General features: G+C 47.6%; 1 protein-coding gene across 1 annotated transcript in view; it reads left to right on the top strand.

The window, feature by feature from the left end:
* Positions 1–14,116, top strand: part of PSMB2 (proteasome 20S subunit beta 2) — a 47,166-nt gene that overhangs the window by 32,037 nt on the left and 1,013 nt on the right. The window contains exons 4-5 of the mRNA XM_060258663.1: positions 1,604–1,766; positions 10,211–10,260. Coding sequence (XP_060114646.1) covers positions 1,604–1,766; positions 10,211–10,260 — 213 coding nt within the window. The remainder of the gene's footprint in view (positions 1–1,603; positions 1,767–10,210; positions 10,261–14,116) is intronic.

Raw genomic sequence — 14,116 nt, 5'->3', positions numbered from 1 at the left:
TCCAGGGAACAGTCAGGGTTGATTTCCCTTAGGACTGACTAATTTGATCTTCTTGCAGGGATTCTCAAGAGTCTTCTCCAGCACCAAAGCTCGAAAGCATCTATTCTTCCGTGCTTGGCCTTCCTTATGCTCCAGATCTCACAGCCATACATTACTACTGGGAATACCGTCACTTTGACTATACGGAATTGCTAATATTTGTGTTTAAAAGGTTTTATTGGTGGCTTGTACATTAATAAAGTTCAGGTGTACATATCGGTTACAGAGTGATGGACAAGACGCTTATAAAAGCAACAGTCCTGCAATTTCTTTTGATTGGCAACCAAAATATCTCTTCAGACTTGAGTTTAAGGCTCTTCTAGACACACAGTTGCTTTCTGAACCTGATGAGCAAAAGTGTTCATGTCCACAAACTTGACATCTGGGCTGTGTATAACGGCACTAAAAAAAACCAAGTTCAGGCAGATGAATCTAATTTGCATGCCGTTCTGCAGCTCTTAATATTTTGAAGGGTTTACTCAGCTTATTAGCCTTGAGGGCAGTGAGGTTATAGTAGAGGAGAGTGAAGTGCTTCTCTTTGGCCCCTTGCTTCTAGAATAAAGTCAGTCCAGTTTAATACCAACAAAGTTTTATTCAAGGTATGAACTTTCATGTGAATGCATGAATAAAATTTTGTTGGTGTTAAAGGTGCCATTGGATTCTAACTTTATTCTGTTGCTTCCGACCAACGCAGCTACCCACCTGGATCTGTCCCCTTGCTTCTAGGACAGCCAGTCTCTTGGCAGGGCCTGGAGTTCTCCCAAGAATTACACCTGATCTCCAGACTACAGAGAACTGTTCTCCTGGAGGAAAGAAGAATCACAGGTTGAATCACAGATCTTATGAGCTCCCACCCTCCGCAGGCATGGTTACCAAATCTCCAGGAATTTCCCAAGCTGGAATTGGCAACCCTGCTTGCTTCTGCATCTTCACTAGACATTACCCACAAACTTTTTCAGTATACATTCATGATTCATAAAGACTAGGAACTTGATTTAAAGAAAGAACTGAGATTCTCTATGGACTGAACTTGATCCTCTGTATTGTAATGAGTTCTCCTCGACATGCACACCAGCATATTGTTTTATTGTACCTCTCTCTGGCCAAAATTATACTCCAAATGGTTTAAGATCCATCGTGAAGATGATGCTAGGATGTACTTGACTTAATGGGGAGCGGGTTGCTTCAAGTTTTCTTTTTTGCTTGCATTTTTTTTGTGTGTTGATGCTCTTGCTATAGTCTGCTTGGCTAATTTATTCCTCTTTGAGCATTTTTTAAATTAAAGGCAGGTGCTGAGCCTTCATAAACACGCAATTAGCATTCTGATGACTGCAGAGAGATGAGTAACAGCAGATACTGCTGTTACTCATTGGTTTAAGTGTCTTTAAGGAAAATATGTGTGCATGCAATGTAATAAATAAGCTAGATACTGAGCAGCTACAGTTTGTGTTCTAACTTCGGCTAAGTGCCCCAAATGGGCTGTATGGGACAGTATTGATCTCCTACCTGCTAATGTGCCCATGCTAGTGCTCTGATTTGAATCCCCCCTCTTTCTTTGTTGCAGACCCCTTATCATGTCAACCTCCTCCTGGCGGGCTACGATGAGCAGGACGGGCCTGCTCTCTACTACATGGATTACCTTGCCTCTTTGGCCAAAGCTCCCTTTGCAGCCCATGGCTATGGAGCCTTCCTAACGCTTAGCATCCTCGACCGCTACTACAAACCAGGTAAGCACCAAGCTGGTGGCAGTAGCCACAAATGAGCTTCCCTTTTCAATGAAGCAGCATGACTCACGTTTTCCAGGCAAGTGGAGCTTTTGTCTGGTGGGTTGATAGAAGTACAGAGATATTGATATAGAGAGTGAGTGTGGTGTAGTGGTTAAACTGTTATACTATGATCTGGGAGTCCTGGTTCAGATCTCTGCTCTGCCATGGAAACTAGCTGGGTGACCTTGGTCCTATTGCACACTCAACCTAGCCTATCTCGGTGGGGTAGGGCGGGATATAAATCGAATAAAGTAAAGTATCTCACAAGGATTGTTGTGAGGATGAGGAGAGAATGGTGAGGATGAGGGAGAAAGGGGGGTGTAAATGAAGTAAATAAGTATACTGTGAATGAGAGGAGCAAGCAAGAGTTTGGCAGACAAGGAGAAGGTTGTGTGTGGAGTTGCCTTCACAAGCTGATCCAGACTTTGTTGGTCCTTGGAACTGGAAGATGCATACTGCAATACAAGAGTCAGATGTTCTCAATGCAGAATTTTTGATCTTCGTAGTCTCTGTGCATCACACTGATGGGATTAGGCGCCAGCGCAGATCTCGATCGGTAAATTCAAAAGCTGCGGATTTCCGTGATCACGTCTCAGTGCGCATGCCCAGAAGCCCCACTGCGCATGCCCACTGAGGCAGGAGCGGACATCCTGCCAGTTCTCTTCTGACCGCCACTCAGATCAGTCGATCATTTCTTTGCTCCGGTCGGTGAACTTATTTCTACTATTTCGGCTAAAATTTTCTGGATTTCTACTAGATCGCTTTAATTTATCGTCTAATTATATTATTACTCTTCGTATCTGGGATTGTCTCCACTTTCCATTGGAGTGCGGGGAGGAAAGAACTTTCCCACCCTTTCCGCCCCCCTCCCCCCCAGACCATTCGCATGGAAAGACACTGGGGATTTTTCAACGGTGTACTGTGCGGGAGTAAAATCGCCCCACCGGACGGCCACACACTGTGCCTACTGTGCCTTGGAGAACTTCACAGAACTGACTCGTGCACACACTGTGCTAAATTCTCCAAGCAAACCAAGAAAAACAGAGCGGCCCGCCTCGCAGTAGCCCTGATGGAACAGGCACTGTCCCCACGAAGAATGTCTTTGTCGACATCGACGGACCGGGCTGACCAACCAATCCCGACCACCGGATCAACGGCCTCAAAGACAGTTGATACCGATTGTTCCCCTTCCAACGCCGACCGCCCTTGTAAACGAGCGGGCTTAGCTGCTAGGTTGGAGTCCTCTACACCTGCAAAAAGGCATAAGGAGGATAAGGGGTCTCACTCGGAGAAGAAGAAGAAGAAGAAGAAGAAGAAGAAGAAGAAGAAGAAGAAGAAGAAGAAGAAGAAGAAGAAGAAGAAGAAGAAGAAGAAGAAGAAGAAGAAGAAGAAGAAGAAGAAGAAGAAGAAGAAGAAGAAGAAGAAGAAGAAGAAGAAGAAGAAACAGAGCTAACCCGTTTCTCCATCCTCTCCGACGTCACCATTGGACCCGACGGCACCGATCATTCCTCCATTTAAGCTCTTCACTACACCAGGCCAAGCCCTCTGATACTCGCCTTAATGTCCACCCAGCTCGCTATGTCTTCAGACTCAGATCATGACATCAATCTGACAGAGCGCTCCGACACCAAGGGTAGCCCCTCCGATCCACTGCACACAGTGGCTGAAACTCCTCAGTCCCGAAGTCCTCCTTCCCGAGATCGACCACAGGAATTGCGGAGAGATCCATCTCCACGGAACCGCTCCCCTAGATATAGAGCAAGAGACAACTCTCCATCTCGCCACATGCCACCACAGATCCCATGGGATCAACGTCAATGGCAATATTTATACGGGGCATACCCGATGCAATCGGCTCTCCCTTGGTTCCCTCCACGTCAAATGGACTGGGACCAATATTCGGAAGCCTCCTGTCGATCCCGAACCTCCTACAGATCACCAAGACAAGGTCCGTCTGCATTGCTGTCTAGACCACCCGACGCCGATCTGAATTGACAGTACAGAGATTTCGCACGTTAAGACTCTACGGAACAGACATCCAAGATTACAACATCAGACCCCATATCGGCACTGACGCCACACCTTTCGGAGCATTCTGACTCCCCTGAGGGCTCTCCAAGATCCGAGGAAGGATCGATTCCAGAAGCATCTTCCTCACCGGAAGAACCTTCTCCCCCTCAGAAAATAACAGAGGAACAACCTATTTCCCCTTCAGAGAATCTGAAGTCATATGGAAACCTCATCAAGCGTATGGCACAATCTCTGTCCCTACCTTCGGTCCAACCACAACCCATCATTACTGACACCGTCTTTGACATAGTTCAAATGGACACCTCTACAGCAGTAGCCTTACCATTAACCACTGTTATGCTTTACACAGCCAAATCCTCTTGGGAAAAACCAGGTTCTACCCCCATCTCATCATGTAGACTGGATCACATGTACCGGATTCAAGAATCCAGTGCAGACTTCCTCTTCTCCCACCCCAAACCCAGCTCTGGTGGTTTCTTCATCATCTAAAGCGAGGAAGACTCACTCTCCCCCTCCCGATAAAGAAGGAAAGAAACTAGACAATCTAGGAAGGCGTTTCTATTCTGTGGGGTCACTGGGCATCAAAATTGTCAACTACTCAGCATGCATGGGGCGTTACCAGTACACTCTTTGGGAGCAACTCTCCAACATACTGCCAAATCTCCCAGGACAAAGCAGGGCTGCAATCAAGAAGATCCAAAAAGAGGGTATGACCCTAGCCAAGCAACAATTGAATTCGTCTAAACATTTTGGTGACATCTGTGCTAAGACCAAAATCAAATATTCTCCTACGTCCTCCCAGTCATCACGCCAGAAGGACCCTAGACAGCCTAAACAGGGGCTTTGACTACCTTTTCCTCCCCGCCCCTTCCTCCCCATCTTCTTCGGACCATACCCACTTTTCTCCAGGCATGGTCTAAAATAACTTCAGATCAGTGGGTCCTGTCCATAATCCGTCGGGGTTAAGTGATCGCATTTCTTCAAAACCCACCCACTCTGACCTTCATCTCCACCACCCCTTCTCACACATTACGGGAAGAGGTTCAAGCACTTCTCCTCAAACAAGCCATAGAACAGGTTCCCGCAAACCAAATGGGACTCGGTTTCTATTCTCGCTATTTCACGGTCCCAAAACGGGACGGAGGTCTTCAGCCAGTCATGGATCTTCGAGCCCTAAACCTGTTCATCACTTACCACAAATTCAGAATGACCTCTCTACCCAACATCCTTCCCCTTCTCAATCGAGGAGATTGGATGTCCACTCTGGATTTACAAGACGCTTACTTCCACATCAGCATCCACCCATCCTACAGGAAATACCTACGATTCACCATTGGAACAGCCCATTACCAATACCGAGCCTTACTATTCGGAATCTCTACAGCCCCCAGTTTTTTCACATAGACGATTGGCTTCTTGTTGCGGAGTCCAAACCTCGCCTCGTGCAGCACATCGCCATCACGCTCACTCTTTTACAACAGCTAGGACTACGAATCAGCCAAAAGAAATCCCATCTCCAACGTTCCCAGAGGGTACAGTTTATTGGAGCCATAATAGACACTCTTTCCTGCAAGGCCTTCCTACCACCGAAGCAAGCAGATGATATTGTGGCTCTTGTACAAGTCTTCCTACACAATCCTACAGTTACAGCTCATCAGGTTCAACGTCTCCTGGGCCTCATGGCGGACACCACTTCAGTTCTTGTTTTTGCCAGACTTCACATGAGGATCCTGCAATTGTGGTTCCTCAGGCACTTCAGATGCAACCTTGACTCCCCATCACGTCAGATGACCATTCCCCTGGAAGTACTATCTTCCCTCACTTGGTGGCAACAATGTCATCATCTGCTGGAGGGAACACCTTTCCACAAGCCACCCCCATCAGTCACTGCAACCTCCGATGCTTCCCTATGGGGCTGGGGAGCACACATGAATGGCCTTTGTGTGGGGGACAAGTGGTCCGAACACCACATGCATCACCACATAAACTTCTTAGAACTGTTGGCGATTCACCATGCCATCCATTCTTTTCAGCCATTACTCCTGGACAAAACGGTAGCCCTTATGATGGACAACACAACAGCTATGTCCTGTATAAACAGACAAGGGGGCACAGTCTCGCGCAAACTGTGTCTACTAGCTCTGAACATAAGGGAGACTTGCGGAGCAATGGGCTCCACTTTGATGGCGACGCATCTCCCCGGGGACCAGAATGTCTATGCGGATTTCTTCAGCCGAGGGGGAGCATCCCTCCACGAATGGGAACTCAACTGGGAATTTCTACAGCCCATTTTCCTAGATTGGGGAACTCCCGAGATAGACATGTTCGCCACTTGCAGCAACAGGAAATGCAAACTTTTCTGCAGGAGGGGAGGGGCGGACCCACTGTCCATGGGGGACGGTCTTCTTTTTTCGTGGCATCGGCGTCATGTTTACCTGTTTCCACCCATTCCCTTAATTACCAAAGTGGTGCAGAAGATATTGGGGGAGCGGCCAAGGGGAATCCTTATCACCCCTTGGTGGCCCAGACAACATTGGTTCTCCTCAGTCCTTCGCCTGTCCAAGGGAATATTCCATCAACTTCCTCCAGCCACGAATCTTCTCACCCACCAGGGTCGAGTGGTGCATCACGATGTGCCTCATTTGAAATTGACGGCATGGCGCCTGCAGTGACTCAGTTATCAGACAGAGCTCAATAAATCCTCCTGAACAGCAGAAAACCATCTACTCACAAGTCGTATGCCTATAAATGGTCGCTATTTGTGCATTTTGCTTCTGCTCTTTCCCTCGACCCACCTGCATTAGGCTTACCCGCCATATTCAATTTTCTTCTTTCTCTTCTGGACAAGGGGTTATCTGTCTCATCTCTACGAGTGTACCTGGCGGCCATCTTGGCCAGCCACTCCCAGATCGATGGACATTTTGTCTTCACCCATCCTGATACAAAGAAATTTCTCAGGGCCTTACTAGGCTGTATCCTCCTACCAGACAACCTACCCCGGCATGAGACCTCTCTTTGGTTCTTCACACACTCTCCAGGAAGCCTTTCAAGCCCATGGCGACTTGTCCTCTCCAACTTTTGTCATGGAAGACGGCCTTCTTGGTGGCAATTACATCTGCAAGAAGAGTGGGTAAGCTTGTAGCGCTAAGGTGTGATGCCCCATATCTGCGTTTCACTGATGAGGGGGTCTTGCTTCATCCAGATATCACCTTCCTTCCCAAGATGATTTCCACCTTTCATTTAAATACTGAAATTTATCTGCCTGTATATTTTCCAAACCCAGCTACTGAGGAGACTACATGCCTTGGATGTTAAACGAGCATTATCTTTCTACCTTCATCGGTCAAATCCTTCTCGGAAGGATCCTAGACTTTTTATTTCCTATGCTCCCACATCCTTGGGGCAACGGATCTCATCCCAAAGACTCTCTAAATGGATAACTGAGACCATAAGACTCTGCTATCTATTGAGCAAGAGACCCCTTCCAGCCCCCATACGGGCCCATTCTACTTGGGCCATGGCCACATCTGCGGCTTTCATGAAGGGCATTCCACTCCGGGACATTTGCAAGGCTGCCTCCTGGTCCTCCCCGCATACCTTTGTGAAGCACTATGCGCTGGACTTATGTCTACACCAGTACATGTAGGTGGGCCGTGCTGTTCTACAGTCTCTTACCTGCTGATGGACCATTGCACCCTCCTCCAGGTAGGCTTGAGGCTTGCTAATCTCCCATCAGTGTGATCCACAGAGACCACGACGAAGATAAAACAGGTTGCTTACCTGTAACTGATGATCTTCGAGTGGTCATCTGTGCAGTCACACTACCCGCCCTCCTTCCCCTCTGCTGCTGGTCCATCTTTGGGATCATGCAGCGGTCAGAAGGAACTGGTGGGATGTCTGCTCCTGCCTCAGTGGGCATGCGCAGTGGGGCTTCTGGGCATGCACACTGAGATGTGATCGCAGAAATCCGCAGCTTTTGAGTTTACCGATCAAGATCGGCGCTGGCACCTAATCCCATCAGTGTGACTGCACAGATGACCACTCGAAGATCATCAGTTACAGGTAAGCAACCTGTTTTTACACATGCTCTGTGTGTATGTGCCCTGAATACTGGACAAGGCAGCCATTACAAATGACAGGGCTGGGCCAGCCATTGAAGCAACTGTGGCAGCTACAAGTAGGTACCAGAGGGTGTTTTGGGGAGCAGCTGCCACCTGTGTTTTGGGGCTGAGCCATGTCTTCAGGGCAGGCATGTCAGTGAAATGGGGGGTGTTTCTAATGATGCCAAGGAATCTGGGGGTAGTGTTCAGTTCAGATTCATGTGGAGCACTGTAGTGTAAGTTACTGCAACTAAAACGGCTGGTTCTCAAGCATTTATCCTGCAACTGTTACAGTGATCAACATATAGTAATATGCTGCTAAACAAGGCTTTACCATTTTTTTCTTACAACAGCAAGAACTTTTTGACTGACTTGGCTAGGAGAATGTGCTTAGCCCAATGGTTTCCAGACTGGCTGAGCCTGCAGGCATGGTCAGGATTCTGAGAATAGGTACCACCACAAAATGGCTGCCATGGCCAACTACAAAATGTTGGGAATCTGCAAGGCAGATGTTCTCCTGCTATGAATCCTGTATCTGAGATCTATACTCCAATGAGATGGAGGACAGCCAGAATTGGTGTGAGGGAAGAGATGCTTTGAAAAAGAAGTGAATGGGCTCTAGAAAACCTATTCATGGGTGCCATGGGGCCCATGGGTACCACGTTGGGGATTGCTGTGCCAGACAGAGCTTCCTAACAGCTAAACACCATTATCTCCAACACTTATGAGCTTTCACAAGTCTTAGAATGTTCCTGGAGAAAGAGAAATAGAAGATGGACATGTGTGAGAAGATTTTCTCAGTGCCCTAATCCCAGCTTCTGTTTTGTGACGAACTTGCAGATGCCACAAACATACAAGTGGTCTCGTTCTGATTTGTTTGGGTTTGCTGGCGGTTCATGCTCAGTTGATAAAATTCTGCCAAACTTCAGTGGGCATGTGTTTAACTCCTCAAAATAATGTTATTTGGGTAGCAATATTTAGTACATTGATGTCTGTACTGGACACTGATTGACAGTTAATATTCTGTGGGGTTAAATATCTAACAGTGTTTGGTTGACCTGTAGTAATACTTGCCATTTTGACTTATTTAATTACTTTTATTTATTTAAGAAGAAGACCGTAGATTTATACCCCGTCCTCATCTCTGAATCAGAGTCTCAGAGCGGCTTACAATCTCCTTTATCTTCTTCCCTCACAACAGACACCCTGTGAGGTGGGTGGGGCTGAGAGGCCTCTCCCAGAAGCTGCTCTTTCAAGGACAACTCTGTGAGAGCTATGGCTGACCCAAGGCCATTCCAGTAGGTGGAAGTGGAGGAATGGGGAATCAAACCCGGTTCTCCCAGATAAGAGTCCACACACTTAACCACTACACCAAACTGGCTCTCATTTGTATGCTGCTTTTCCACCCAATTTAAGGTGGCAACTTGGGGGATTTGCAGCTTTTGGCTGTAAACTCTCATAATACTTCAGACATCAACCAGTTTCAAAACACTCTTAATTCCAAATGTTGAGGTACAGTTTTACTTTGAAGCCTAAATTTTAAGTTGCACATTCAGAATTGAGTTAGCAAAATTAGCCCTTCTGGCAAATCATAAACTGTCTGCAAATATTTGTTTCAGAAATTGGTTGAAGCAACAGCTCCGCAGAGAAGCAGATTGTGTTAGTTCTGCCCTACTTAGACATCTCTTCACTGCTGCAACACATTCTCCCCTCCCCCAGTGATCTGAGAGCACAAAATTGAGCCTCCCACCCTCTCAGGGTGTTGTCACAGTTTGCTGTCCCCAGCATGATTAGTCCTTGCTTCTACTGTGAGAATGACTGGGGCACTTCTCACACGTGCCATGTCCATTGTTAAAAACTAACCTCCTTGCGGGAAATGCAGTACTGTAAACCCAACCCTCCAGAGCAGTACGTGGCCAGCTGGGGACAGATGGAGCTGATTTAAAGCCCTAACAAGCTTGAGGAGGCTGAGGTGGCCAGGCTCTTCCAAAGCCCCGGCCCCTGGCTGTGGGAGGCAGGATTCCATCAGGCTTCCCGTTACAGTGGAACAAATTGATTTTTTTCAATGGCTCAATGGGCAAGAGAGCTGGGGCACAGGTGATCCTTCAGACATGTGGAATGAGTTTTCTCTAAGCTGGGAAGGGATCCTGGTTTCCTTTTTTTGCACAACTAAAAAGCTGTTCATACTTTGTAAAGAGCTGGGGGAGGGAGTGTCTTCACTGCTAATTAAAGCGGTCTGTGGATGTCTGTCTTTCTCTCCCCCCTCCCCCCCAGGTATCACGCGTGCAGAGGCAATAGAGATTCTCAAGAAATGTCTCGAGGAGGTGAGTGACCTTCCTGGGCTGGAAAGGCTGATGTTTGGTTGCCTTTGTTAGGCTAGTTCCCCTTCCACCTCTACTGCTCCCTCTTCCTCCCACCCCGCCCTCCAAAAGATTTTTGCCAGAAGGAGAAATAAATATAAAGCAGCCAGATGGGAAATTGGCTACCAGAGTGTGCCCCCCCCCTGTTTTTTTCCCCCTTCATTCTCTGTATTGTGATGTTTAAATTTCCTTTCATGTCTTTTGGTCTTTCTCCACATAATGTTTGTAACTTCTCTCCTGCTTCTCTTCCTGGCCAATGGCATAGCCTTTGATCATAAGTTGAGTCTGATACTGAAATCCTTACATAAACATGGGTCATGTCAATTTGCAGCTAATGGTGATATTCATAAGGCTGATGGGACTGGCATGGTTGGCCCACAGCCTGGTGCTTCTGTTTGTCAGAATTGGCACCTCTGTCTGTCTGTCTGTCTACCTATCTGTTGCCACCCTGGCCAATAGGGATTGCAGTTCACAGCAATCACCATTCAAAATAAAACCAATTTTATAAACAGTAAACTATTTCAGTACCCTGAAGTGAGATGGCATCAAGTCACAACACAGTGGTCATGGGGGGAGTGGAAGTGGGAGTGCCAGATGTAAACTGTAGCTGTCTTCAGCCAAATACCTGGTGGAACATCTCTGCCATGCAGGCCTTGCAGGACGGAAGTACTTCCTGCAGGGCCCAGATAGAAGTTGGCAGAGAGTTGAGGACAGCCATATGTCTCTTGGGCTAGGGGCCACCAGTAGCTGTTGGTCACTGGAGCACAAGGCTGTCTTGGGGGTATACCGGGAAAGGCGGTCCCAAAGAAATGTGGGTTCCTGACTGACTGAGGCCTTAAAGAAGAAGAAGAAGATATTGGATTTATATCCCGCCCTCCACTCCGAAGAGTCTCAGAGCGGCTCACAATCTCCTTTACCTTTCTCCCCCACAACAGACACCCTGTGAGGTGGGTGGGGCTGGAGAGGGCTCTCACAGCAGCTGCCCTTTCAAGGACAACCTCTGCCAGAGCTATGGCTGACCCAAGGCCATGCTAGCAGGTGCAAGTGGAGGAGTGGGGAATCAAACCCGGTTCTCCCAGATAAGAGTCCGCACACTTAACCACTACACCAAACTGGCTCTCCAGGTTAGTACCAACACCTTGAACCTAATCTGGTAGTCCAGTGGAAGTCAATGCAGCTCCTGCAGCACAGGAGAGATGAAGAAGAAGAAGATATTGGATTTATATCCCGCCCTCCACTCCGAAGAGTCTTAGAGCGGCTCACAATCTCCTTTACCTTCTTCCCCCACAACAAACACCCTGTGAGGTGGGTGGGGCTGGAGAGGGCTCTCCCAGCAGCTGCCCTTTCAAGGACAACCTCTGCCAGAGCTCTGGCTGACCCAAGGCCATTCCAGCAGGTGCAAGTGGAGGAGTGGGGAATCAAACCCGGTTCTCCCAGATAAGAGTCCGCACACTTAACCACTACACCAAACTGGCTCTGAGCAGTGTGTGGGGGGTGGGGGTGGGTCCCATAAGGCCCCGGGCTGTTGTATTCTGCGCTAGCTGGAATTTCCAGGTCAGCCTCAAGGGTAGCCTTCACGGGCATGGGGGCAGCTCTTGTCATTGCAATTGATCCGCTGTGATTGCATGCACCCTACGTGTTCAAGTGCTACCAGACCACAGGCCAAGCAGTGCCCTTCACTTATTTCCAAGGCACTTGACAAGAACCCACCGCTGGGTCTGAATTGTGCCCTTGCTGTGACCGTCACTATAAGTTGGCTCCTATATCAGCTTCATAAATCTTGAAGCCAAAGGTGGACAACCACTGAATAAACAGGTGGTAAAGGAGGCCTTAGATCTTGCAGAGCATGTGTGTAAAACTTTACTGTGTCAGAAGTTGGAGGCGATAGGCAATTCGTCTTCCACTGGATAATGATCTTTTATTGTGCCTTTCCGCCTTTGATACTGGCCGCTTCTTGAGATCATCGCGGGTTGAATTAATCACAAGGGTTGGATCCTGGCAATTTCAGGCAACGGATGGCTCCTGCGGCATCCCAGTAGTACCACAGGAGCAGCCGGGGACAGGCACAGGCCTGGCAAGGGAAGTTGTGACAAATCCCCCCTCCTTTCTGTTAATGACAGTAGGATCCAGCCCTTAGACCAGTAGCTGAGGATGAGCTGTGATCTGGGGAAATCACCTCAGCCGCAAACTCAGAAATACACCTGAAGCTGCCTTATCCTGAATTAGTAAATAAAACCACAACAGGCTCACAACATTTACAAAGCATGAAACAACTATGTTGCTTATTGTTTCGTGCTTTTTGGCCCTTCAAAATCAGTACTGTTTACTCAAACTGGCAGTAACTCTCTGGGGTCTCCCTCAGGCAGAGGTCTTTCACATAACCTCCTACCTGCTTGTTTTAACTGGAGATGCCAGGAACTGAACCTGGAAACCTCTGGACCTTCTATGTGCCAAGCAGATGTTCTTGCCTTGAGCAGTAGCTCCTCCCTAGGGACGAGGCTGTTTTAACATCCCTGTCCCACCCCAGTCTGCACTATGAGGAAGGGAATGTTGATTTTCCTTAGAAGGTGGCTGTAAGGGTTAAAGAAGAGATACTCTTTGCATTCTGAAACCGGTAGATACTAGGTGACTTACAAGTTCCTTTTCCTTCCTCTCTTCCTTTCCTCTTCCCACAACAGACACTCTTTGAGGTAGATGGGGCTGAGAGACCTCTTTCAAGAACTGTGACTGACGCGAGGTCACTCAGCAGGTGCATGTGGAGGAGTGGGGAATCAAACCCAGTTCGCCCAGATTAGAGTCCATGCCCTTAACCACTACACCAAACTGGCTCTGACAATCAGAGCCAAAAGATGTGTGTGTAATTAACCCCCCTCTCCAATATCTTAAGCTTAATATTCTCTACCCCAGATGTTTATTTTCCTTCTTAGTATTGTAGGTTTGGGTCAGAATCCAGAATCAGTAGTTCCAACTAATGTGGAAGAGTGGCCTATATTTGCCCTGTGTCCCTTTGCTCTCAGGCCTTCAGGGGTCACAACATGGATGCATTAACTGTGGAAGACATTGGCATGTAGTGGCCCAAGTTACTGAAGAATACTTGAAGTTGCCTTATACTGACCACTGGTCTCTCAGGGTCACTGTTCCCCGCTCAGATTGGCAGCAGCTCTCCAGGATCTCTGGTAGAAATCTTTCACATCACCCGCTGCCTGATCCTACTAACCAAAGAACATAAGAACACAAGAGAAGCCATGTTAGATCAGGCCAATGGCCCATCCAGTCCAACATTCTGTGTCACACAGCGGCCAAATATATATATATATATACACACACATACACACTGTGGCTAATAGCCACTGATGGACCTCTGCTCCATATTTTTATCTAACCCCCTCTTGAAGGTGGCCATGCTTGTGGCCGCCACCACCTCCTGTGGCAGGAGGATGGCAGGCATTGAACCTGGGACCTTTAATCTGCCACTGAGCCCTATGATGGAACTTTCTCTTCTTTTAAATGTATTGGCTGACTCCAAAATGTAATGGAGGTAAATCAAAGTGCTTTTTCTTCACTCTACCTCTGAGTTAATTTATAATCACAAACCAACCATGGAGTAGGGAGTTGAAGCGACACAGGAAGGTTGATACCCCAGAGTTGACTAACTGCATATATTATGTCTCATCTAAAAACCACAGGTTTCTTCCCTCAAACATCTTTTGTCTCCCCTTCTCCTTTTAAAACACTCATTCAGTTTCTGTGCTGCCTTTACACAAACTGTCACTCCAGGCCGCTTGCAAATTATTCGGTATGAAGCTAATTCCTTGTGTAG

The sequence above is a fragment of the Heteronotia binoei genome, chromosome 17 (genome assembly GCF_032191835.1).
Source record: "Heteronotia binoei isolate CCM8104 ecotype False Entrance Well chromosome 17, APGP_CSIRO_Hbin_v1, whole genome shotgun sequence".
In the NCBI taxonomy this organism is placed as follows: domain Eukaryota; kingdom Metazoa; phylum Chordata; class Lepidosauria; order Squamata; family Gekkonidae; genus Heteronotia; species Heteronotia binoei.
Note: the sequence above shows the minus strand (reverse complement) of the source record. Positions and strands in the feature narration are given on the sequence as shown.